At 38.9% G+C, this 25,451-nt stretch overlaps 1 protein-coding gene across 1 annotated transcript in view; it reads left to right on the forward strand.

Annotated features, from left to right (window-relative positions):
- Nucleotides 1–25,451, forward strand: part of LOC148419958 (uncharacterized) — a 71,765-nt gene that overhangs the window by 40,267 nt on the left and 6,047 nt on the right. The window contains exons 3-4 of the mRNA XM_088421016.1: nucleotides 11,372–11,448; nucleotides 14,585–14,729. Coding sequence (XP_088277142.1) covers nucleotides 11,372–11,448; nucleotides 14,585–14,729 — 222 coding nt within the window. The remainder of the gene's footprint in view (nucleotides 1–11,371; nucleotides 11,449–14,584; nucleotides 14,730–25,451) is intronic.

A 25,451-nucleotide genomic window follows, 5' to 3' on the forward strand; every position in this document is an offset into this window, starting at 1 on the left:
CCCCTTCATGCCACGAGGAGACGTCTTTGGAATTGGCTAAAATGGGACTAAAATAGCAAATTCTCTGTGTCTTTTGGGCGTAGGTTCTTGATTTTTTGTGTCTCCTTGAAGACAGGCTTACAATTTTCAATTTCTTGAACAGAATTTTCCAAACAAGAGCAGACATAAAATTTCACCTACCTAAACGCAACACATTACGTTTTCTGTCTGTGTTTTCTTGACACGCCTTGAAACGTTTTTTTAGAATTTTGCCCAAACATACAGTAGCTAAAGGATCCTGAAATGGCCGCTTCAAACCTTCATGATTGAGACCACATTAGGGTTTACTAATTAATGAGAAATCTACGGAATTCCATGTTGTAAAGTGAAATTAGTTTGGTTAATATAATATCAGACTTCTTATGTGGTTTTTGTGGGTCTAGTCATGAGTGACATGCCTTCCAAATTTCATTTCGCTAAAGAAAACTAGCTTTAGTGGCTGAATTGTTCAAATGTTCATTTTAATAACTCCGTTTATGAAAAAAATCCTTGCAACTGGTCAAATTCTTCCTAAAATAACCACTTTGAAAGGAAATGGCAGCCTTCATGTGTCCTTTGGGCATAGCTTTTTGGGACTTTTTGGGGGGGTTTACTCCTGATGAACATTTTCAATTTGTTCCAGTGGTACAAGTCCATCTTTTAAAGAACCCTCATGAATGGCTAAATTCACTCTAAAATCCCTGCTTCGAACCAAAATAAAAGGCACAGGGCTTCGACATTTTCATTGGTCTACTTATGATAAACAAGCCTACCATTTTTTTCCTCTTTGGCCCCCAAGTGAAACTGGATGAATTTCTCAGTTTTTCGTTGAAGTCTAAATTTTGTGGAAAAATTTCACAAAAGAGGCAAACATTTTGTGGAACTGGGTTTATTTTTGTAGTTTTTTCTATTTGATTTCTTTCTGCCGCAATCTTTCTCCTGTAAGGTGACTAACAAACTTGATTTCTTCTCTGTTCCTCTGAAGAACGCCCGTTTTTGAAAAGCTTTGCTTTGACTGTTTTGTTCTGAGGAGGAGCTTTTGCCAGTTTACCCCGCAGACTATTCCTCTTCTGAAAAGCCCCCCAAGAGAGCGTTAAAAAATAGGAAGAGCATCTTTTTCAGTGCTCTTCTCATTGATGAAATGTTTCCTCTTCCTCTTTAATTATTCAGAGCGTTTTCATTGGAGAAGTCCCAGCGGTGCCCCGGTGAGATTTGCATCTTGATTTATTTGTCATATATCCTTTCTAGCGCTAAATTCTTTATACCGCTCCGGTGGTGCCATCTATGCATCTTTCATGGGGGCAAACACGCCCACATTACACCTTGCCTCTTGTAAGCTGGATGAAAAATGCATTCCGTCATTAATTTCCGTTCTCCCGACCCGTGTTTTTTTTGTCGGGAGTGGCACTTTTCTGCTTTTCAAACGTTTAGCCGTGACCTGGAAAATGTCGCCCATCATGAGTGAGTGACACAATTAGGTGAAGACGACGCTAGCCAAAGGGCTAGATGCATTTATTTATCAAGCACATTCTACTAAGTTCAGATGAAGTGGAATTCCCTATTCCCGAAACCTTTTGATAGCTCCATTGCTAACGTTGTTAAATTTAGCATTCTTAAACTTGGATATGCACAGACTTAGACTTTTTATTACCATATTTTCCGCAACATAAGGCGCACCGGATTATAAGGCGCACCCTCAACTACTGACATATCCTAAAACTTTTTCCATATATAAGGCGCACCGGATTATAAGGCACACCCTCAATTAATGACAAATTTTAAAAGCTTTTCAATCACAATATAGTAATACTCAAATTAATAACAATCACTCAAATAATAACTCTAATTTCTCAACAGCATAATAACCAATATGAGCAAACTTGTTCAACTGTAAACACACAAAAGAAACAGGTAAAGCTTACTTTATCAGTTCATTCCCCATCTACCAATCCCAATCCAATATTGATCCATATATAAGGCGCACCTGATTATAAGGCGCACCATCAGATTTTTATAAAATAATAAGGCTTTAAGGTGCACCTTATAGTGCGGAAAATACAGTAATTTACAATCGACCACGCATTTCATAAAACCCATGTTGATCTTATAGGACAGTGGTTCTTAACCTTGTTGGAGGCACCGAACCCCACCAGTTTCATATGCTCATTCACCGAACCCTTCTTTAGCAAAAAATAAAATATGATTTTTTTTTTTACTGGTGCACAAAATGAATTGTGCATTAATATCCCCTTGTTCAAATAACAAAACCAACACAGTACATGGTAGGAAATCTCAGAGCAGGACGCTTTCATTGACTGTGCTCACTAACTGCAGACTAGACTGAGGGGTGGACCTCTGCGGCGGAGGCTCCACCGAACCCCTGAGACCGACTCACCAAACCCCTAGGGTTCGATCGAACCCAGGTTAAGAACCACTGTTATAGGAGCTAGCCAGTCAGGAGTTAGTAGTGAAGGGACTCTTGGCTCTTTAAAGGTCTCAATACCTCGGAACCTGAACCGGCAGCGGACCCCAAACAGGCACACAAAAGTGAGGGGCCGTTCAAAAGGATGTGAATGTCACATCGCTACGGGTAAGCGTAACTCTTGTTAGACACAAGATTCAAATCAAAGTAATTTGTTCACAAAAATCCACTTCACATTGGCTTTAACCAAATCCAGAAATTGAGTAAAAACAGGAAGATGGAACCTAGCAAAACGAAAAACTACAACGCTGCGGATTTCCAAATGGTGGAAGTGAAGCAATCATAGCCTCGGAATTCATTTCCAAACATGCCCTAAGGAACTACGGTATTCACACATTGACAGTCCTAAAACTAAAACCAATATTTTTGAAAACACCCAGAGAAAACCCCGACCAGGCACAGGGAGAACATGCAGACCCCCAAATTCAAACCCCAAACATAGACTTGCTAACTGCCAGTCTACGGTTTTAACCCACTATACTGTATATTATATTATTTTTAAAATAGGGGGCATTGTTATGGGAGACCTGGAGGATTATTTCTTTCTCTCTTTTGTGCGGCTGACAGACAAAATCCGGCAAAGGAGACGAGCGGGTGACAAAGCTTTGAACCGGCGTCACGCAGTCAACACTTGAGCCGACGGATGAGATAAACATGTTTGCCATGGCGTACATTTTATTCCTGCATCTACGCTTCTCTCCCTCTCTCTCTCTCTCGCTCGCCCTCACTGGAGTTTGGCATTCCCGATGGACTAATTCCCTCTCAATTATCTGGCCTCTCCCTCCGCCTCCTTCGCCGGATTTTATTCCCGCCCCTCTTTCCGCGACCCGGCCGGCGAGTGGCTGCGCGGTGCGGAAGGCAGATCGAGATGCGGTAATACGCCGTCGAGGCTCACAATCTCCATCTGTGTGGCCAAGTTGGGGATGAAAGAGGGATGTGAAGAGGGCAGAATGATGGCGTGCGTATTAAATATTCAGCAGCCTGTAGAAAACATGCTGTGGAGATTTTTTTTGTTTTTGTTTTTTGCATTATGATCTTCTTTTCTGGTCTCTTTTCTATTTTATTATTATTGATTTATATTTGATATATTTTAATATATTATTATTATTAATATAAAAAGTATAAATCATTTTTGGTACTACCCAATAGAATGGCACCACTGGGTGAACTTTTCCTTTTTTGTGATTTTCACTTTGTTTGTGATACATAAGGAAAAAATGTGCTGCAAACTCATAATCGCTTTTTTTTTTCTTCAATTTTTTTTTTTTTTTTTTAACTCCATAGCTCCAGGAACCCCCATTTTGAGAAAAACTCCAAGCAAACTTTCAAGATTTAAGAGTTTTATTGTCGTATGCAGACTACATTCCATAATCGGGCGAATAATAAAGCAGGCAATAAAACAAAAACAAAAAAAAAAGTAATAGTGCAATAAGGACAGTAATAATTAACCACTAATAAATGATGATAAGAAAATCATGATAAAATTTGTTTAAAAATAATAACCTGATAAATTTTGCGTAGCACCTAATAAAGCATTTTGTATCATTTCAACATTGCACTACAGGATTTTGGTGTAATGTAAACTTAAATATACAGAATCACTTTTGACAGGCTATTTGGATTTTTAACCGCAGTAGGATTTTTACTGCAAAGTTAACACATTTTTGATGGAAAATGTCGAAAGATTTCTGGGCGGAATATAAAAAAAAATATTTACTCTTGGTAGTTTTTTTCAAAGGTACAATTTGTTTAGCAAAATACAGTACTGTAGTAAAATATAGAAGAATATGTGACAAAATGTGTAGATATGTTAAATCTTACAATTGGCATATTTTTGAGACAAAAAACAACTTTAGATGCTCTTATGTTTTTTTTTTAATTTTAATATGGTTGCATAAGCTTTAGGCTTTTAAAAAAACTAAACTTCAAAAAGTCTAAAAAAAAAAAAATCTTTGTAGCTATGCGTAGTTCTTGCAACATCCCTCGCACCGCTGTAAATAATCCCCAAAATTGGGTTTACCCTCTCCTTCTTCCACGGTGCTATCACCTCATTTCTTTTATCACTTTGTCTTATTTTATTGAATCCCGCCGCAGTGTTTCCTCTCAAAGTGAAATGTCTCTCCGGATACATGTCCCGTCTTCATGACAGCGCGCTAACGCATCCCCACATCTTTGCGGTGTTTGTCGTCTGATTCACACGTCGGCCGAGAAGCCGCCCGAAGGAAATCGGATGGTAAAACATTGTGAAAACATCATGGGAAGAGGGTGTCGGCGAGCGAGGGGCTATGTGGGTCACCGACGCGTGTCCGGATCACTTTTTTTCAGGTTGAAGTGATGGCGGGCTTCTGTCACGAAAAACCCAAGGTGTATTTGTGTGTGTGTAGGTGTGTGTGTTGCTAGGTAAGCCCGACCGCTAAAGCGCGTCGCTCAATTTTTAATTCATGCCGTACCACCTGCCTAATGGTGTTTTTGGATCCGCCTCCTCTCAGAACAGAATTTGCTTGGGATAATCAGACTTTCACCGAATGCCTTCAAATTATTCATGGCCGTCCGCATTATGCGCCGCTGATCAGAATATTGGAATAGTCGAGTCAACGGGGGTTGATGTCAGGTGGAATTAGGCCGCTCCAGTGACGACACAAACAACTTGCGTCGGGACGATTTATGCAAAAATATCAAGGATATATACATATACTGTGTGTACGTAAATATATATATATATATATATATATATATATATATATATATATATATATATATATATATATATATATATATATACACACATACACATTTATACATTTATTTTTCGGAATATAAGCCGCACGTACTGTAGGCCGCAGGTCATAACATCATTTTACAAAGAAATATGGTATATAGAATTTTTAATACCTTTTTTGTAAATGTGTATTCAAAGATTGCCATCTTACTGCAACAGTATCAGCGTATCAAAGCGCTGCATATCTAATTCATATCTACAATCATATATTAAAGTACACGTCACAATTTTCACAAAGGTCTTTTAATGTAATATTTTGAAAAGTATTGAATGCAACTATTGATTCACATCTTTTTTAGTTGTTCCAGAAAATGACAGATTCACACATTTGTTTCACTGGTGGACTGCCTCCTGGAGGCTAGCCCAAAAAAATAAAAATAAAAAAAGAACCCGCACATAAGCCGCAGGGCTCAAATCATGAGAAAAAAGTTGCGGCCTAAAATTACATATATATATATATATATATATATATATATATATATATATATATATATATATATATATATATATATATATATATATATTATGCAAGATAATTGTGTAATGTGGCAAATGTAAATCCCATAGAATTCTTGTTTATTCTGCCCATTTCTACCAATTTCTTTGTAGCATTGTAGTGAGTGACACGACAACAAGACAGTGACCATTAAAATCCAAAGTTGCACTTTGCCTGAACACTGACAGTGACATGTAAGCTAATCCTCTTAGCACACGCTATAATGGCTTGTTTGTAAATAGCGTATCAAGTTTGTCGGGATGTCTTCGGATTGACAGGTTGACGTTTGCGCTTTTATTCCATGGAAGAACGCTCGCTAAAGTTAAAGCTTTGTTAAAAACTACTCCGGCCTTAAATAACAAGACTTTGCCAAGTTTGTGAGACTCTAACGATTTATCCACACTTGCGGATGAATTTTTTTTTTTTTTTTTTTTTAGATTTGTACACGTGCTGTTTTTGAAGCACAGCTAACAGCTGTGATAATCACTTTGACAGATTTGGACTGATAATTTTATCTTTGTGTTAGTCTCATTTTACACTTTCAGGCAGCGTTAATTAAGATAAACATCTCTGATGAGGATCAGTTAACGTTTGAGGTTTCAACAATGCGCCACAGTTTTTTTTTTAATCGCTTCGTATCGTAACCAGTCTAATTTTAGAAAAATGATTGGTGTGTCTATCATGAGTACACACAGAAAATTCTTGAAAACTTATACGCCTGAAAACAGAAAATTGCGACTTTGGTCTGTACCTGCCTTTTTAGGTGTTCTTAGTCATAAAGAGGAAATGTTTTAAAGTATTTTCAAAATGCAGTCTGCATTTTTGTGATGAAGCAGTCGTTTTAGGGTCATTTAGGACATACCCAGGGAAATTTTTGACAAGAATGTCTAGAAATTCCCTGATTACCAACCAACATGAAACACTGTATTTTAAAGATTTACATTACTAGTTCATCTTAATAACACAAAATGTGGTCTATGTCTTAATGAGTAGACCCACAAAAAAAGTCTTTAAAACCCTTGCTCAAAAAGACAAGTGATTTTTCCGGGGTCATTCAATGATGAAATTGCCCAACCAAAACGTTTTCACAATTCAGCCCCTGAAGCTAGTTTACCTCAGCAACATGCAATTTGGTAAACTTGTCAAAATTATTGACAGCTAGCACCGTATAGAATAAGAATCAGGTGAGAAACAACCTGCGCAATTAATCGAGTTTTAATCGCAATCACAAAATTGGCTGCCACGATTAATTAAACCGATTCACAGCGATATTAACACTCCAAAAGTCAAGATTTTTGGGGGATTACAAGTCAAATCAAGCACTACCACCAGGGGGCAATGTTTCCCACACGTCTGCATGACTAAAACCTCTTATTTTCTCACCCTATTTACCAGTGTGAAATGGTGTTGTTTCTCACCTGATTCCTATTCTTTACGGTGCTAGCTGTCAATAATTTTGAAAAATTCAAAATTGGAAATAAATTCGGTTGTTGAAAATTGATTAAAATTTGCTTAAAAATAAATAACGTGCTGGGTCCTAAGTAGGCTTCATTTTTTTCATTGGTTTGCACTCAGCAAGTAAGTTAGCTCTGTTGCCCCATGTGCCAAGTTTTTGCCATTCATTATTATTTACTTTATTTATTTATTTTATTTTATTTTATTTTATTATTTATTTTAGTTTATCATTATTATTTGTATTTGAAACCTTGTTTATATACTGCTTGTTTAAAAACAAAAAATGGTAATAAGTAGACATGTTTAACCAAACATGATGAATAATCGCGATTTCAATATTGAGCAACCCCGTCGCAACCAATTTTAAACCATGTCAACAAAACTCACCGTTGATGATTTTGTCATTTTACTCAAGTTTTACGACTTGCTACAAAACACAAATCTAACAAGTCAACCAAAACACACTCGGGTCCGGACAGCTACAAGTGCAGCGGCCAGTTGTCCATTTATTTTCCATAAAATGGCGCCTATCAATATTTCATAACAAGGTCATCCCGTATACCGCGCCTAATTGCGCTCACGTTAAAGCGAAGGAGTCAACGAGTGCGGGATGACATCACAGGCTTGTTTTCAACAGGATGACATCACCGGGGGGCAGGTTCCCATCTCCTCACCTCAATGATAAGCGATTACCACCATTTAATATTGAATGGCATGATTTAAAAATGATGAAGAGGAAGCGTGTGGAGATTCACCTGAAGGCAAACGTGTTATTCCGAGAAGGCCTTTTTTCGTCTTTTTCTTTTCTCCCGTCTCGTTGATCCATTATTTAGCGCAATTAGTCTTCGTCGAGCTATTTTTACAAGCATCTATAAGGTAGACTCAATGTACGCAACTATGCATTTCACCGCCGGTTTATTTATTTGGCACATTAATGCGCAGTCGGATGCTATCGACGTAGCTTTTATAGCTTCACTTATTGAGCTGGGCTTTTGTTGCGGAACAGTTGTTATGGTCAAAAGCGGAGATGACTTAATTGGATCTTCTGACCCTTCGCTCCCAAGGACTCGCTCAATAGCGCCCTCTTGGAAAAATCAGCTTCCTGACACCTCTTTCACTGATTAATAATTTAAGTGTTACTGTAACACTTTGGGACAAATACAAAAAAATATTACACCGCTAATAAGGTAGACCAGGATAAACACACAAAATACCCGGAATTCAATGACCGTAGGATGCTTTTATTTTCATGTTGTGGTTGTGCTACCAACCACCACTACCAACTACCACTTTAAAATAAGAAAAATGCATTGTTGATAAAGAACGCCAACCAAACCACAAGTCATTCATGTCTCCGGTATTAGTACTAGCCGCTAACTGTGTGGTGCATTCAAAGGCAGTCGGACATTCCAGCTCAGACAGAAAAAAAAGCTCCTTCAATGTATGCATTATACAGTAATAATTGCAATTATCTAAACCAGAGACCCATTTTAGAAAACATTTTTTTCCAATCAAAACAAAACAAACAAACAAAAAAAAATCATATTTAGTGATTAAATAATAAGCTCTTTGATGACGTGGGTCTCCGACAAATTTCAAAATGATTACATTTTTTAAAATATATTAAACTGGTTAAATTGATTGCTTTATTGAAGAGTCATGAATATTTTCACAATTTAATATAAAATAAAATAATTACACATTTATAGATATAAATTTTATTCACTCATTCAATGCCAAAGACATTTTTTGTGTTTTTCAAAATAAATAGAGTTGCAGTTGTGGTCCACAGTTTATTTCCTTTCGTTTCAAACTTAACATCTTAAAAAAAAATCCATTTATCACTCTGTCTTGCGAAGCAGACTGAAGTAGATCTTTGCACATCATCAAGCAGGGATCTTTGTCAATCAAAAACTGTTTTGATTTGAAAATCAATTCTGAATTGATATGTAGGCCCAAAAATCTGAATCAAATCGAATCGTCGACATTTCTTATCGTACGACCGCTGAACAAATGAATATAAATCAATGAAATCGCCGATTGTGTATGCTCCGTTCTTATTGACTTATGCGCTAATTTGAAATAGAAACCAGTCCCTATTGAGGAAAACTGATTCTGAATCGCTTTCCGTTGTAGTCAGTGACGCCTGGAAACAGCTTGCGTAGCTAACTAGTAGCTTTTCTGCAACTTTCAAATGAAAACTCCTGTATCTAAAAGAAAACAGCTTTTCAACCGCCGTAATGACCACTAAACATGAAAGGGTTAAATCCCCTCTGTTGCCTCTCCGGGCAGCCCCGGAGGCTTTGATCCAACCCTGCGCACCCCTACAATGCACCCCAGTCATAAGTCTGTATAAGGGGGGGGGTCAGAGGTAAGGCTGCTGGAGATGAGAGGCAAAGAATGAAAGGGAAAAGGGAGGGGTGGGGGGGGGGGTCTTGTAAAGATCAACTAGGGTTGACTGAAGGGGTGGATAAGTGGATGGGGGTGCGCTAATGAAGCCTCTAATGCCCCCCTCCTCTCCTTTACTCACACGCACATAGACACTTTAGTAGCCTAATTACCTGGCTGATTAGCAGCGATGACGGCACCTGCGAGGAGGGGTCAAAGAGCACATGTGCGAGGTGCCAAGCGCCGCGCTAACGAAGGCCTCATGCTAATAGAAGCTAATCACGCCGTGCGTTAGCACGCCGCTACAGATCACAAAACTGACCTTTTTCATCTTGAAAGTAGCGCGACGCCCCCGGCCGGCCGGGACGGCTTCGCAACGACGGCTATCGGAGCGGCGGAACATACGGCGTAGAACGCGCCGGTTCGTGCGCCGCAGCTTTAATCAGCCTCGTTTACATCGGCCAATGGGAAAGCCACGTTTGGAATGCATGTACTGTACCTATTCTTAAATTTAGGCTTGTTGAGTTGACGTAACAAAATGCCTGATTAATGTTTCAGCTTTTTTCCTTTTATTTAGTTTTTTATTATTGGATTGTTTTGAAAGTTATTGGATTGTTTTGAAAGACTTGACCAGTTAAGACATGTTTTCGATGAGAGCAATACGGGTGCGTCCTACAAACGTTAACTTCAATTTCAGAATTTATTTTTTTATTCGGCGAATTTTGACGCATTTTTATATTGGCCATATTCTTTCTTAAAATAATTACCATAACGGTACGAGCGAGTACGTGGAGATCAGTTGGCTGTTAGCTAACAGCGGCTCGTGTTAGCTGAAGTCATTACTGCAGTATTTTCAATAAAAGAAGCGAGCAGACTGAACCAACGTCAGAGTCTATCTTTGTTCACTCACGGAAATATTACTAAATCGAAGAGGATCATGTAAAAATGATGATGTCTCCGGTTAGAGAACACGGAAAGGGATTACATTTGACTCGTTTACTAATTGTGGTCTTTTGACATACACTGTACACACAATCATAAAATTGGTGAATTACAGACTGTGCGTTGCGAGGAAAAGGAAAAACGACTGCTTGGAGATCACTCAAATTTACACTGTGTTGGAAATCTGAAACACATTTAACCCGCAACAAATTTATAACTCATGAATACAAACACAAGTAAATATTTAGAGATTTATTCTGTTTTGCAATAATTTCGTTTTGACATTGTCCCCAAACTGTTCGTGTCTCTTATAACGGTAACATAAAACATAGCCAGAATCAAGGGTGGGTCCCATACACAAGTGCGTCCAATATTTGGCGTATGTAACGGAACATCGACGCCTGGTCTCCTACTGTACATCTTCAACCAACAAGCTCTCGAGATACATGTCTGTCTTTTGCGTATCAAAGACAACGGGATATGCTTTGGGGTATAACAGGAAGTGCGAGGCTCGCCATCCAGCATATCAAAGCATCTCAGATAGCGCCACGCTCTTCTATCTCATCAAATCAACGCTCGCACAGACAAAATGGCTACTGATAAAAGCGTACGTGTGTGTAATCCTCTTCAAGAGCGAGAATATAAAAAAAAAAAAAGGCAAACTGTGCCCAAGGCCCCACCAGAAAGGACGGCCAAGTTATAAAGAAAGAAAGAAAACAAAGCGAACCCCATTAGGGCAAGTCAAAACATTAGAGACACCCGAGCACACATCCAATACAAAGATTCTGCTCAATTTGAATTTCTTTTGTAGATACATGCCGCTTGATGTCAAATTTGCGCATCAAACCCAAGAGTGGACCATTGTGGGGCGTTCCAAGCAAAGAGAAGGTAATCCTCCTAATGAGGCAAATGAGTACCCCCCCCCCCCCCCCAGCACCCCCCCCCCCCCCCCACTTTTGTCTGCTTTGTCTTTAATGAGGTTTGCATCCCTTTTAAAGGCGTTTTCTTATTTTGCTTGTGGTGGATTTGTGCGAATGGCGTGACGTGGATTCAAGATGACAGAAGCATCCAAAACAACAAAGTGCTCTCTTGAGGCTGACAATATCCTCGATGTCTCTTTCTGTGCGCGTGCGTGTGTCCATGAACACTATATAAGTGTGTGTGTGGATGGGTGGGGGTGTAGGGCAGGGCGGTTGACAGGCGCAAACGCTGATACGCTGTGGCGGCGAGAGCGCACCGGCGGCGTCCAACTGGGAGCAAAAATGATATTCATTGGTCTTAAACGGCCCGGGATGGACGGACGGACGTGTTGCCACCGCCTGCGTCATGTTGCATTATGACCTGACTCCCAGGAAAACCAGGAAGGAGGGCAGGCGGGAGTCGCATGCTGACTGGACAAAAAAAAAAAAAAAAGCGTCAACAGTAGCATAATATACCACACATTCATGACCCTATTTATTGTTACATATTGTATATAAAATAAATCGTCATTTGCATCTGATAATCAAATTAAAATGAATTAACACTAATTGGGAAAAAAAAAACAAAAACACTAACCTAATCCAGGGACCTAGTCCAAACCATAATCCCCAAAAAACAAATTTTAACTCTCACTTTATTACAGTGTGTAAAAAGATTATGAAATAATAGGTCATTAAAAACTAAATCATGTCAATTATTATTTAAACCCTGAAACCATCCCCCAATGATTTTCAAAGAAAGTGTACTGAAGCACTCTGTCAACAGGGGGCGCTGCAGCAGTTTAGTGCATTTCTGCAGATGAGGTTGACCTTTTTTTTTAACATTGAACATTTGGATTTATAAGGTGTTAAAGCTATTGATCAGGCACACATTTATTTATTGATACCCTTTTATAAATGCATTATGTATAATATATATATATATATATATATATATATATATATATATATATATATGTATATATGTTTTCCAAAACATAAAAAAAATCATTTAGTCATCAAATTTAGGCATAATGCATCTTTTACTGCTGAGATGGGCTAGAAGAGTTGGACTATCCCTTTAAAATATTTCTTTAACCAATCAGTGTTATTAATTATTAAGTGCAAAACTTGTTCCAATACATTTTTTCAATGATTCGTCATGCCGTTGGTTCAATATTGATTATGCGCTACTCCAGATGACATTGGCAGCATAATTTCGTGCTGTTATGTTTTGTTTTTATGGGGTCTTGATGGTTTGTATATTATGCAAAATAAGTGCAAGCGAACAAACAAAAAGCAGGACCACAAAACAATGGCATCAGTCTTAAAACAAAAGCCACGTTTATGGGATTGCGCACACGTTTGACGGCGAACAGCTGCGCCACGCGTTAAAAAAACACGCGGCGGCGCAAGGTCCTCCATTGTCAGGACGCGACGTGACACCTGTAGGCTTCATTATCTTCTTGAATCTGAACAAATCAATGGATTTTTTTTTCCTCAGATGTACATTGTGTTGCCAAGTTTACGTCACTTGCTCTATTAAGCGCTTTCATCATGTCAGTTGATTTTATACAATACTAGCCTTGATTTTCTCACAAAAATACACACACACATTCGTCAATCTTCAAGTGTTTGAAATACCACATTCCTGTCCAATTTTGTTCATTTTTTTATTCGTTTATTGTCTAAGCTAGGTTTTTAGTTTGCTCCATAAAATACAAAGTATTACTCACCACATTAAAATAGACTTAAAATATGATTGTATTATATTGCTCACACTTTTTTTTTAAAGTTTTAAAAGACTTACATTTGCATTAATTCCTTTTAGATTCCCAATATAAAAATGTAATTAAAAAAAAGAGGAAAAGTACTGGATGATAGTATAAAGTCACATTTTATGGGAAGGTGCTTTTTTTTTTTTTTGGAAGTTCCTTTAAAAAGTCATAAATTTACATTTTTATCTTTTCGCTGTATTTTCATAATTCTCTGGCAATTTTCTTCCGCAAATACTGCAAGAATGATCTTGCAACATTTTAGCCAAGGGATGGCACAATTATGATCATGTGATAACTGAGTTTACCTCTTTAAAAAAGTGTGATAATTGATGTTTTTTTATTTACCCCATATGCAGTATTTTGTCCATTTTTGGGTTGCCCGTTGTCACAGTATTTTAGCTAAGGGAGAACACACTCCTGATAGTGTGATAACTAAGTTGAAATTTGACAAGTTTTCACCATCTGGGTGAAATTTCAGCTCCCCACTGCCTTCTTTCAATGTTTTCCCTTTGATGTAAAGATCAAGATAGGACAAAATACTGCATTAGGGTAAAAGGGAAAGCCAGTCTTAAAGTTTCATGTAAAATATGTTCTATGCAGTCCCACTTGTATAATCACGGCACTCATATTAATTTTGCATTTGTGGAATATGAATGAACAAAATCCACCTTTTTTTTTTTTTTGCCCCAGGTAACGCCTGTGAACCAAAAACGTTATCACAGCTGCTAAAGGCTACTTCGGTAACAACCAATCATTGCTCAGCTTGCAACCATCACATGACCAAACTCAGCATCGCAAACTGAGCCCTGATTGGTCATTACCTAAGCAACTATGATTATTGTTCGGTTCAGTTTCCACCCCCGAATACAATCGGGTAGATTTTTGCTGGTTAGTTCATATCCCACATATGTGATATCAGAATCAAAAGGTTGACTTAGACTCGTGAAAGAAGAAAATTTTGGCTTTGTTCCACTTGCTGACTCCCGAAGAACGTATTGCTTGAAAAATTAGTATCATCATGAATCCATATCGGCCTCTCCAGGTCATTGTAAGTAATGAAAAAAAAATGTCTTCAATTGGATCAAAAAGGTGCCTATCCACTCTCACACAAATAAATAATTACGTGGATAATAATGCAAAAAAAAAAAAAAAATCCTAATGCAGGCTGCTTCCTTGGCGCGCCTCCCCGCCGTCTCGCTCGTCTAGCGTTAGCATCTCGGGCTCGCTCGCAGCTGTGCTAACATCTGTGCACCTGTGTTCTCCATCCGCCCCGCTCCCTTCAATAAGCCGCCGGTGCCATGACGGGTATGAATAAAGGACGCAACAATCTGGAGTCCCGGATTGCACAAGCTGCCGCCAGGATGCGGCGCGACTCAATAAACCATGAGGCCGGGTTCACTTTTCAACTCACATTCTATCCGTGGACTTTTTGGTAAGTTTGCGGGAAGGCTTCGTGATCTGGAATGTTTTCTTTTGCAGAATTTTGTGGTAAATCTAGAAATGCCGCTTGTTGGAAGTCAATTGTTCTTAGCAATTTGAAATTTGGTAGGAGATCCAAAAAAAAAGTTTGTTTTGATCATTACAAGAAGTCTTTCGAAGACAAAATTTCATACCGGAATTTTGGGAACATTTAGTCCAGGAAGCCTGATTTGCATTAACGACTTGAAATTTGATAGGCGTATCATAAAACCCAGTAAAAAAAAAAAAAGACTTAAAAACCTGTGGCGGAAAAGGAAGTCTGCCATTTTGTTTCAAAGCATCATTTTCTCAGGCATTTTGATTTTGCCGGGGTAAATTTCGCACCGAAATGTTAGAAAATTGAATCCTGAAGCCAGTTTCTCATAACAACATGAAATTAGATATGCATTTTTATTATAAAACCCATGAAAAAAATAAGTTCTTACAAACCAGTCTTTTTACCTTTTATGGCTTTTTTACTTTTTTACTTTAACTTTTTATATTTTACAGTTATTCGAACTTTTATGGGGTAACTTTCTCACCTACATAATAAGAAAACTCATTCCGAGACATTATAGCATGAAATTTGGTAGGCATATCCATCATAAAAAGCATTAAGGAAAGTCTAAAAAAAAAAAAAAAACGTGGCTGAAAAGACAGGAAGTCTACCATTTTGGTTTGAAGCGGCCATTTTACAATCATTTGACTTTCTAGGGTCATTTACTCATCAACATACGAAGAAAATTCATCACTGTATCCAGCTTTGTATAACATGAAATTTGGTATGCATATCTATCATAAAACCCACATACCAAAGTTTAGAAAAACTTCATAGCTAAAAAAAATGGAAGTCTCCCATCTTGGCCATTTTACGGAAATTTGGACTTCTTGGCCATTTTAGGGAAATTTGGACTTTCCGGGTTTCATTCTCACCGAAATATGAATAAAGATCAACCCTGAGTCCGGTTTCACTTAGCAACAAGAATAAATAAGCTGAAGCCTTGGCGGAGTTCTACGATATCTCCAATTATGGACGACTGGCCTTTTATTTCAACGTTACCTCTATTAGTGCCAAGGCAAAGCGCTTATTTGTGTGTGTCGGGAGAGGCGTTTGCGCAATTGGGCTGGCACTGGTGTTCGCCAGCGTGTGTGGGCGGGGCCACGTTAATATGGTGCGAGGCCGCTAATGGCTTTATGATTGGATAATTAGGGGTAGGTGGGTAATTAGGAGTGAGTTGTGTGCGGGCGCTTGGCTCGGCCGCACTGCAGCGAGTGGGAGCAGGATGACTCCCCGCTGGCTGCTCAGGGGTGTTTATGTGTGTCTTTGAAGGGGGTTGTGTGTGCCCGTGTGTGTATGTGTGTGTTTGTCCCACTTCTGGCAGAAAGGGCAAATTTGAACTTTGGACGTTCCCCTACAGGAAAATTGGCAAATTTATCCATTTAATACCATTGATTAAAAGGCAATATCAATCCCTAAAGAGGGGACCTCAGAATAAAAAAGTTTTTGTGTTACTTACATGTAAATTGAGTTGGGGGGGGCGCAGATGACCCCAAGGAAAAAGCTTTGTTTTTGTCATGTGTAGTGTAAATGTAATACAATAAGAGTGCTCATCTATTTTTATAGTTTCAGGCACTTTGATGCACTTATTATTTATTTTTTTCTGTTTTAGACTAAGCTGTTATTGTATAATCACTAAAAAAATAATTAACAGTTATTGAAAGTTGATTTATTCAGCTTTTTTCTTGCAATATTTAATGCATTTTTTTATAGCTAGAAATCTTATCTTTAGCGTTGAGGTTTTTTTTTGGCGGGGGCTGCAAAGATTTTCTCTTTTGGGGGGTAGGAAAAATATAATTGAGAAGCAAAGGATGGTCTAAAAATGGCTTGCACTAAATACTAAAGTAATTGATTGCTTAAGTAATCATTTTACTCAAGTAATATACGTAATCAAGTACTAAAGTAATGAAATACATTACTGTAAGTTCTCAAGTGAGTAGTACTGAAGTTATCAATTACTTTGGAGTTAGTCATTTATTACTTTAGCACTGAAGTACATAATTGATACCTGAACGTACTTGATTGCCTAAAGTAATCAATTACTTTAGTTACTTAACTTTTAAGTATTCATTTACTTTATTGCTTCATTCATTTCATACCAGCCTTTTAAACTTACAAATGAAAAAAAAAACAGAGTCCAGACGGTACCTGAAATGAAATGGAACTGAGTAAGTGAAGGTACTGTAATGTCCCCCAGAAGCGGGCAAGGAGAGCCCCAGTCAGGGCTGCACTTCCAGCCCTTTCTGCAGCACCGTGTTAGTGCCGCAGATTCTCCTGAGTGCTGCACTCTCATAAGCCGCCAGCCAAACCCCTCAGCAAGGTTATAGTGCTAGCATGTAGCGCGCACGCTTGACTTATGCATGAGCCACCCGTGCGCCGCTATCCCGGGAATTCTGATTCTTTTTCCCGCCATAAAACTTGCATGGCCTTCCCGCACTCCAAGGGGAGTAAATGATTCACGATATGGTAAGTAAGCAACGCGTGTTAATTCAGCCTTTTGCTGATACGGTATCAAGTCAGGGCTACGGCTACATTTAGCCTCGCGTACCTCTTAAACACGAGGGGAGGCCTCGCGTGAGCATGCAGGAAGTGGCGCCGCTAGCATCCGCGTTCAAGGCTGGAACTAACGCTTTTATTTAGCATTTCAGCATCGATGTGGAGCGTTAGCCGCAAGTCGTTAGCCCGATTGCGCGATCGCCTTCATGATATATAAAGACTCGATTTTTGTTGAATTTGTTGTGTTGTTATTTTGGCTAAATGTGCTATTAGGCTAATGAAGTGTGAAGCACCTTCAAAACGGTAACAAAAGGGTTCAGTGAGAAAGAATGGCGTGACCCAACGCAACTTTTCACTTCAGATACAATAATGATATTTTAGCCTAGAGTATTGTCTGATATCCATATCAATTTGATATGATATCAGCAGGAATGAGATGTGCTCCTTTTTTTTTTATTATGAAACATTAGAAGAGATTTAATCAAAAGACGCTAAATAAACAAAGAACAGTAGCTAGCAACAATGCGTATAATAAATGATGACCCATTTATTAGAAGACCAGGAGTGGAGTATGGATTGGACTGCTTGCAAAGGAGTGCTAATATCTGGGACTTTTGATGTAGACTGATACATAATGTGTGTTTTTTTGTGTTGGTTTAAATGGCCTTCAATTTATTAAAAACAACGTTTTGGATGTTTTTTTTTTTTAATCCTCTAACTTAATTTGAAAACATTGTGTTGTAGATTTAGTTGAGCTTACTTTTAGCTACTTTTATTTTAATTCATGTTTTCCATTTAATTGAATTTTGTAAGTTAATGTATTATTAATGTAACTATTATATTTTATGTATTTAATATGTTTAAATATTCCAGAATTTTATTTGTATTTCTATCAGAAGGTAACGTGAAATGTTTGGACATCTTCGGATTGGAATATTGATCGCTTGCATTAAAGATCTCTGCTGAATGTTACAGGGGCATAAATATAAATTTAATTTATTCATTTACCTCAATATGATCTGGGAAAAAGTGCTCCCCACTTACTTAGCACCCCCCCGAATCACTCTCCTGCAACCGCATCAGAGCGCCTCAAAAATTCAAATCAACATTTAAATAGTTTGATGTGTAAGTAAGATTCTGTGAACTCCATTATTTGCCCCGCTATTTGCGTGAATAATTCAGGCGGGAGAGGGGGGCTGAATTATGGATAAAGTGTACAGTTTGAAGGAGGGTTTCACGGGAAGCCCGCGGCTACAGCCTCGCCTTTTAATGATGTCTGGAGACGCCGGACTGGGGCGCAGAGGGAGGGGAGACATCATTAGTGACGGTGTGTCGTTTACTCCGGAATTAAAAATAAAACCTACATTGACGACGAATGAGAAAACGGATGGGAATTTCCTGCCCCGCGTCGTCATTATGCGAAAAACGGCACCGTAATTCCTGTTATTCATATTTTATCGCAATGCCTGGTATGGTATTTCATTGTGATCGGACATAAAAGGAAAGTCAACCCAAAAGTTTTCTTTATCGTAAAAAGTTCTATGCATCCCCGATATTCTAAGCATGACACTGAGATGAACTCATTCATTGCCGGGGACGTGTTTTCACGTTTTTTTAAAGTGTCCAGACACTCAATCCCAGATAATTAAGTATCTGGGATTGAATGTTCAAAAAAAAAAAAAAAAACGCGAAAATACGTCCCTGGCATTGAATGAGTTAAGTATCTAGGTTTGAATGGTTTCTTCGGGGCCGCTCACAACTAAACATGATTTTCATCATTCATTCAACGCTCGATTATTTCCTTCCTTCCGTCCAATACCAGGGATGTATTTTGTGACATCACAGTTGCTCAAGCCTCAGATACCAACCAATCATAGTTCACGTGGTTTCTGTGTTTGATCATGTGACGTTTGCCAAACTGTGATGTCATTTTCAGTGGACAGCAAGTGCCAGGAATGCATTTTACTTCTTAATTCCGCCGTTTTGAAAATGACAACAATTCTTCAGGGCTCAGGCAACCACCAATCACAGCGCACTCATGAGTTTGATCATGTGACCTTTGCAAGCTGAGCCGTGATTGGTTGTTGTCTTCGCCCTGAACAAGTGTGATGTCATTTGTAATCGACAGCGGGTGGCAAAATAGCTGCGCCCCCAGATGGATAGCAACAGTTAGATTTAGCTTTTTAATGAATTTATCACAAACACAACAATAATAATAATACCTAGTGAAGCTGCATGTGACACATTATTCCAAAATAAAAGTTTTAACTTGACTTCCCTGTTAAGTACAGATTACTTTTGCCATCACACACACACACACTCATTCCCGCTTTTTCCCTGTGTTGCGCCATGCGCATGGCTTGCCTGTCTTCTTCGTATTGCTTTTGATACTACACACACACACACACAGCCACACACACACACACACGTGCACCGCAGGGGCTTCACACGCGACCAAAGCATCTGGGTATCATGTGAATCCAGCACTTTAGCTTGCCGGCTGATCCCGGCTCAAATGGACAAACTCTGGAGTGAAACCCTTTCTGCTTGGGCTGCACTCTCATTAAAACTCCGGTGGACTCATTACAACGCTGACAGCTTGGATATGGACGCTCCTCTAAAGGAGATGGAAATGCCGGAGTTTGCTATTTTTGTTGACGGCCTGGGAATGCAAACATTTAAACGGGCATCTCAAAATGGAACTTTTCGCTTCAATTGCAGGGGTGTCGCCATGCAACTTTTTCACATCCGACACAATCGCGATAGTGCTGCCGGGTGTGCTGTCCGATACGATAACGATATCAGCCGGAATCATACTTTGTTTTTCTTCTTTTAATAGGTACAGTAATGTTAGAAGTGATAGTATTCGAATAAAGAATAATAGTCAGCAAGAGTACGTATGAGAAAATAGGACCCGTTTATTGGCTAGAAGGCAGGAGCGTGATTCCGGACTCGGACCGATATCCGATAACATAAATAATAATAATGATCTATTGTTTGTATGGCTTATATTGGACCAATATCTGACATCGATATTTGATAGCTACCCTACTAAATTGAATGGTGAAAATTGAGGATGGGTGAGTACCGATATCAAGTATCAGTATCGAGCCTATCCCTGGTTTGATTTCAAGTTAGTCCAAGTCACCCTGGCAGTCAATATCAGTACAGGTTAACACTCTTGGAGCCGTCATATAATCAGAAACTAGATATTTCATATGGCATTAGAAAAATTCTTATACTATGTGTCATCCATCCATGCATCCTTTTTCTATATCTGCTTATCCTCACAATGAAATTTTTATTCGTATTATTCTATTGAAAATACATTGATCTTGCATTTAAAGGAATTTTGTAAAAAAAAAACCCATTGTGTATCAAAAGTACTCGTGGTATCAGTACATTGGCGACATATAGAGTTGAGTATTCATTGGTATCTGTCTGAAACATTTTAATTCCGCACAGTGATGTCACAATCCCCTTAGTGTGATAAGTGGTCATGTCATGTTGAAATATGACATGTCACAATCTGGGTAAAATTTCAGCTCCCTAATGTCCTCTTTCAACGCTTTCCCTTTGATGTGAAATGTCTTTGAAAAAAGACGTAACCCCCGTGTCATACTGTACACATAAAGCTATTCCAGATTGCGATATTATCCAACACGATGCAAATGCAGGATCCCGTGTAATTGGTGAGACGGAAGACGTATAATAAATGAAGCGATCGGGATTTGAGGAAAGGACGGCGCACGGGTCACGGGAGGCCCGAGGAGGCGTTAAAATCACGGCCAAGTACAGAGCAAGGAGGCGACAACCAATTTGACACATCGGGACGGAATTCCAGCAGCGTCTGCCACCATCAACACGTTTATCCTCCTCGAATCGTTGCCGCGAGAGACGGGCCCCGTCGGCTGTCGGATCAAAGAAGACTCATGCCGAGGATCGAGGAGCCCGGGAGTGAAGCGTCCGACTTGGACGGGGATGGCAGGGACGGATTTTTGTATGCAATTTGGTGGACAAAGACAAAAGAATCAACTCTATACAGTTTACCTCTTTAAAAAAGTGTGATAATTCCCCCCATGTGCAGTATTTTGTCCATTTTTGGGTTGTCCATTGTCACAGTATTTTATCTAAGGGATAACACACTTCTGGTAGTGTGATAACTGAGTGGCTGTGCCATGTTGAACTTTGCCATGTTGTCACCATCTGGGTGAAATTTCAGCTCCCTACTGTCTTCTTTCAATGCTTTCCCTTTCATGTGTAAATTCCTTTGATGTAAAGATCAAAGGATCGGACAAAAGGCCGCACAAGGGTTCCTTGTAGTTACATAATATTTTTACCTCAAATATAGTTATTTTCTTTTTTTTAGAAACTTAATACACTTAATATAATGGTTAAAAGTTAATGGGGGGAGTTACCCCCATGTGCAGTGTTTTGTCCATTTTTGGGTTGTTCCATTGTCAGATTATTTTAATTAAGGGATAAAACACTTCTGGTAGTGTAACAACTATGTGGCTGTGCCATGTTGAACTTTGACATGTTGCCACCACCTGGGTGAAATTTCAGCTCCCTACTGTCTTCTTTCAATGCTTTCCCTTTGATGTGTAAATTCCTTTGATGTAAAGATCAAAGGATCGGACAAAAGGCCGCACAAGGGTTCAAAGGTCAAGGTGTGACTGTTATATGGCCATATATGGCTTTCACTACTGATTGGTTCTGGCTCTTGCACGGCTAACCAATCAGAGGCTGCTATGGGCGGGACAGTGCTAGAGCAAGGTTCCATTACTGACTGTAAGAGAAGCGCATGATCATAATATTCATAATAAGGAGATTGATTGGTCGTAAGATTAACACTTCTTGTTTTTCATGAGAGAGCAACAATTTACATTTTTTTAGGGGCACGCGCGTCTTATGCAAACAGGTATGGACCAAAAGTGTTTTTGGGGTTGAATGTCCCCCATCAAAAAGTACTGCGAGCTGTGCAGAAATGGGCGGGGGGGGGGGGGGGGGGGGGGCGCGGCGCGCTGAGCAAATTTTCCTGCGGGTTTTTTAAAATTTAATGCAAGCGGTGTCGCGGGAGCATCCCAATGCGCATTCTGCAACCTTCCCAAATGCTTAGCGGGATTCATACTTCATACACTACATGGATATAGTTCATGAAATACTTAGTGTGACGACATTTTCATTTTCCACCATAAAAACAGAAAGAATGTGAGTTTAATGGTGGGAGCTTAGTGTCAGCCAAGCGTTAACTTATATGGGCAAAACCATCCCCAAAAAATTGAGAACAGCGGTTTGGAGGCTTTGAAAAACAGTGTGCAAGTAACGGCATCAATTGTGTCATAAAATTACGTGAAAAAAGTGGAAAATTTTTTTCATTTGCCTTTGCAGTGAAACTTTTTTACCCAATGAAATCATGGAAAACGGATAATCAAATACACCACTAATTTCTGTACTAATACCGAGTAAAAGTGAAGTTGGTGTGTGATATCGATAACAGTATTCTGGATTATAATAATGCATATTTTGTATCACAGATATTTATACTGCTGCATCACAGGGTGTGTTCTTTAAATTAGCTCTTTTAAACTGTTGTGTTATACTAATATAAAAAACGTATACGATACAAAGTGAAAATGAAAACAATAACGCAGATATTGATATTGATACCGTTACTGGAACATATTGGAATTAGCTCCTTTCTTATTTCAAAGTAAAGGATAAAAAAATAAAATAAAAGTTGAAACGATAAAATGTATATGATACTAAGTAAAAATAAAGAGTGGTATCACAGATACTGGTATTGATACTGATTCTTCAACATATTTCAAATTTGCTCCTGCAACATGTTGTCCGATAGAATACTAAGTAAAAAAAAAGTTATACAATAACAATAACAAAAATAACTGGTATCACATATGCTGATATTGATACTGATTTATCACAGAATGTATGATTCAAATGAACTCCTGCTACTTGTCTTTCTATTCTACTCTATTCTAAAAAAATCCTTGCACCATAAAACTTGTGATGTTAAGTAATAATTAAGTGATATTAAGTATAACTAAAAACTGGTAACACAGATATTGATACTGATGTTTCACAGTATTATTTAAATTACTGTGGCACCTGTAAACTGCCATTTTATTTTACATCAAGTAAAAATAATAATTTAAAATAACTTATATGATGATACGCATACAATACAAAGTAAGAATAATAAAAAATTGTATGATAAAACTTATCCAATACTAAGTAAAAATAAAAGCGATAATAAACAATCGATACTGATTCTGATGTTTGACAGAACATAATATTTCAAATAGTTCCCGCATCCTGTTGTTTTATAATCAGAGCTCTGGCAAGACAATAGTATCACAAAGTCAAAATTTTCCACAGTGGAAGGATACCAATCAAAATAGAGGCTGGTATCATCGATACCTATATTGCTACTTGATGCTTTTAAAAAAAAAGTCACAGAAACGTAGCACTGAAATTCCTGTAACCTTTTTATTAGCTAAAATTGCTCCATTCTCAGAATGCATGTCAGCTGGTATCAAAGTATCATATTTCTGTATCGTTCACAATCGTCTATAATTTATCTTAGCCTTTCCACATTTACTTTAGTGTTATTGTTTCAATCTTTGCAGGACAAACAGGCCAAGCGCTGTCCCGCTAAGACGCGTGCGGGCACCTCCCAAATGTAAACACCAAGACAAATCCTGTTCCTGACCCGAGGTTGGAGGCTAATTCGCTAACTTGCCGAGGTCCTCCTCCTCTTTTGGAAAAACATCGCTACGAGTATAACCTTTCACATATTGATTATCTGGTTATTTAAAAAAAAAAAAAAAAAGCCAGTGGCATTAAGACTTAATGATGAGCAATTTTCGGGCCCGGGATGGAGCGCAGCTGGTTCCGGGTCCAGACATATTGACTTGTGATGAGCTAAAGTGAGTCCATTTGCACTCAAACACATATGCATAATGGACAAATAATGGAATCTTCCAATCATTTGTTTGGGCAACGGAGAAAAATGACATGAGCCGCGTGGCCTGACGCCATTAGAATTTCAACTATGAAACCCCCCTCAGTCTCCTTCATCTTTGTTTTTTTTTCCGTCTGGAGATGGATTATTGAGATTTTGCACCGTGGCTTTTTGCTCTCTCGCCAAGTCGTCGCGACATTCCCTCAGTGTGACACGTTTCTGCCAATCACTTTGATGGACAGCTGACACATAGAGCACAAAGAGCGTCAGTTTGGACTTGAGTGACACCTCCGTGCCAGGAGACCTTGTCCACGTCATCAGCCGCGCTTTAGCGAGCCACCAAAATCATGGACGCTCTATTTTTAACCAAAGCTCAAATAAGCCAAAATAAAAATAAAAAAATATTACTATTATTCAGGCTGTACAATTAAATACAATTTTAAGTGCGATCACGATATTGGCTGCCAGGATTAATCAAGCTAATCCTAAACGATATTAACATTCAAAAACTCAAGCGCTTTTTTTGATTACTAGTCAAATCAAGCACTTTGTCATCCATCCACCAGGGGGCAATGTTTGCCACATGTTTGCATGACAAAAGCGTCAGCTTTCCTCACCCCGATATATTATTTACCAGTGTGAAATGGCATTGAGTTCGTAGCGTTAGCTCTATGTCCCAATGGGACAAATGTGTAATGGATAATGACGCCGGCGTTCCTGCTGTAAATGGTTAGAGTACATAACGGTAAAACATTTAAATCATCTACAAATAGCGTCCATTCGGCCAATTATTTTTGTCCATAATCGGCCGATTGAATCGGTAAGGTGACAGCATTTCCTACGAGCGAGCGCTCGGGAAGTCAAAAAAACTCGATTTGCCTAAAGCGGCCATAAACTTGACTTGTGGGCCCTTGTGATGATGTCACAGGTGGATTTTGGCTTTGGGTAATCTGTGTTGCGGATGCGGCCCGTCGGGAGCCAATGAAAGTTGGAACAGGATCCCTGTGTGAGGGTGCTACCCGCCCCTCCTCAACTTTCGCCTCCAGGCCGGGAGATTAACACCAGTGTGGTATTTGACGCTGTTTGCCAGAAGCGCACCTCGCTGTCACGTGCTTTAGCGAGCCTCAACTAGGCACACGCACACAGTTACTTGTATT

Source organism: Hippichthys cyanospilos, chromosome 8, assembly GCF_059441005.1.
Source record: "Hippichthys cyanospilos isolate Australia breed blue-spotted pipefish chromosome 8, RoL_Hcya_1.0, whole genome shotgun sequence".
Classification (NCBI taxonomy): domain Eukaryota; kingdom Metazoa; phylum Chordata; class Actinopteri; order Syngnathiformes; family Syngnathidae; genus Hippichthys; species Hippichthys cyanospilos.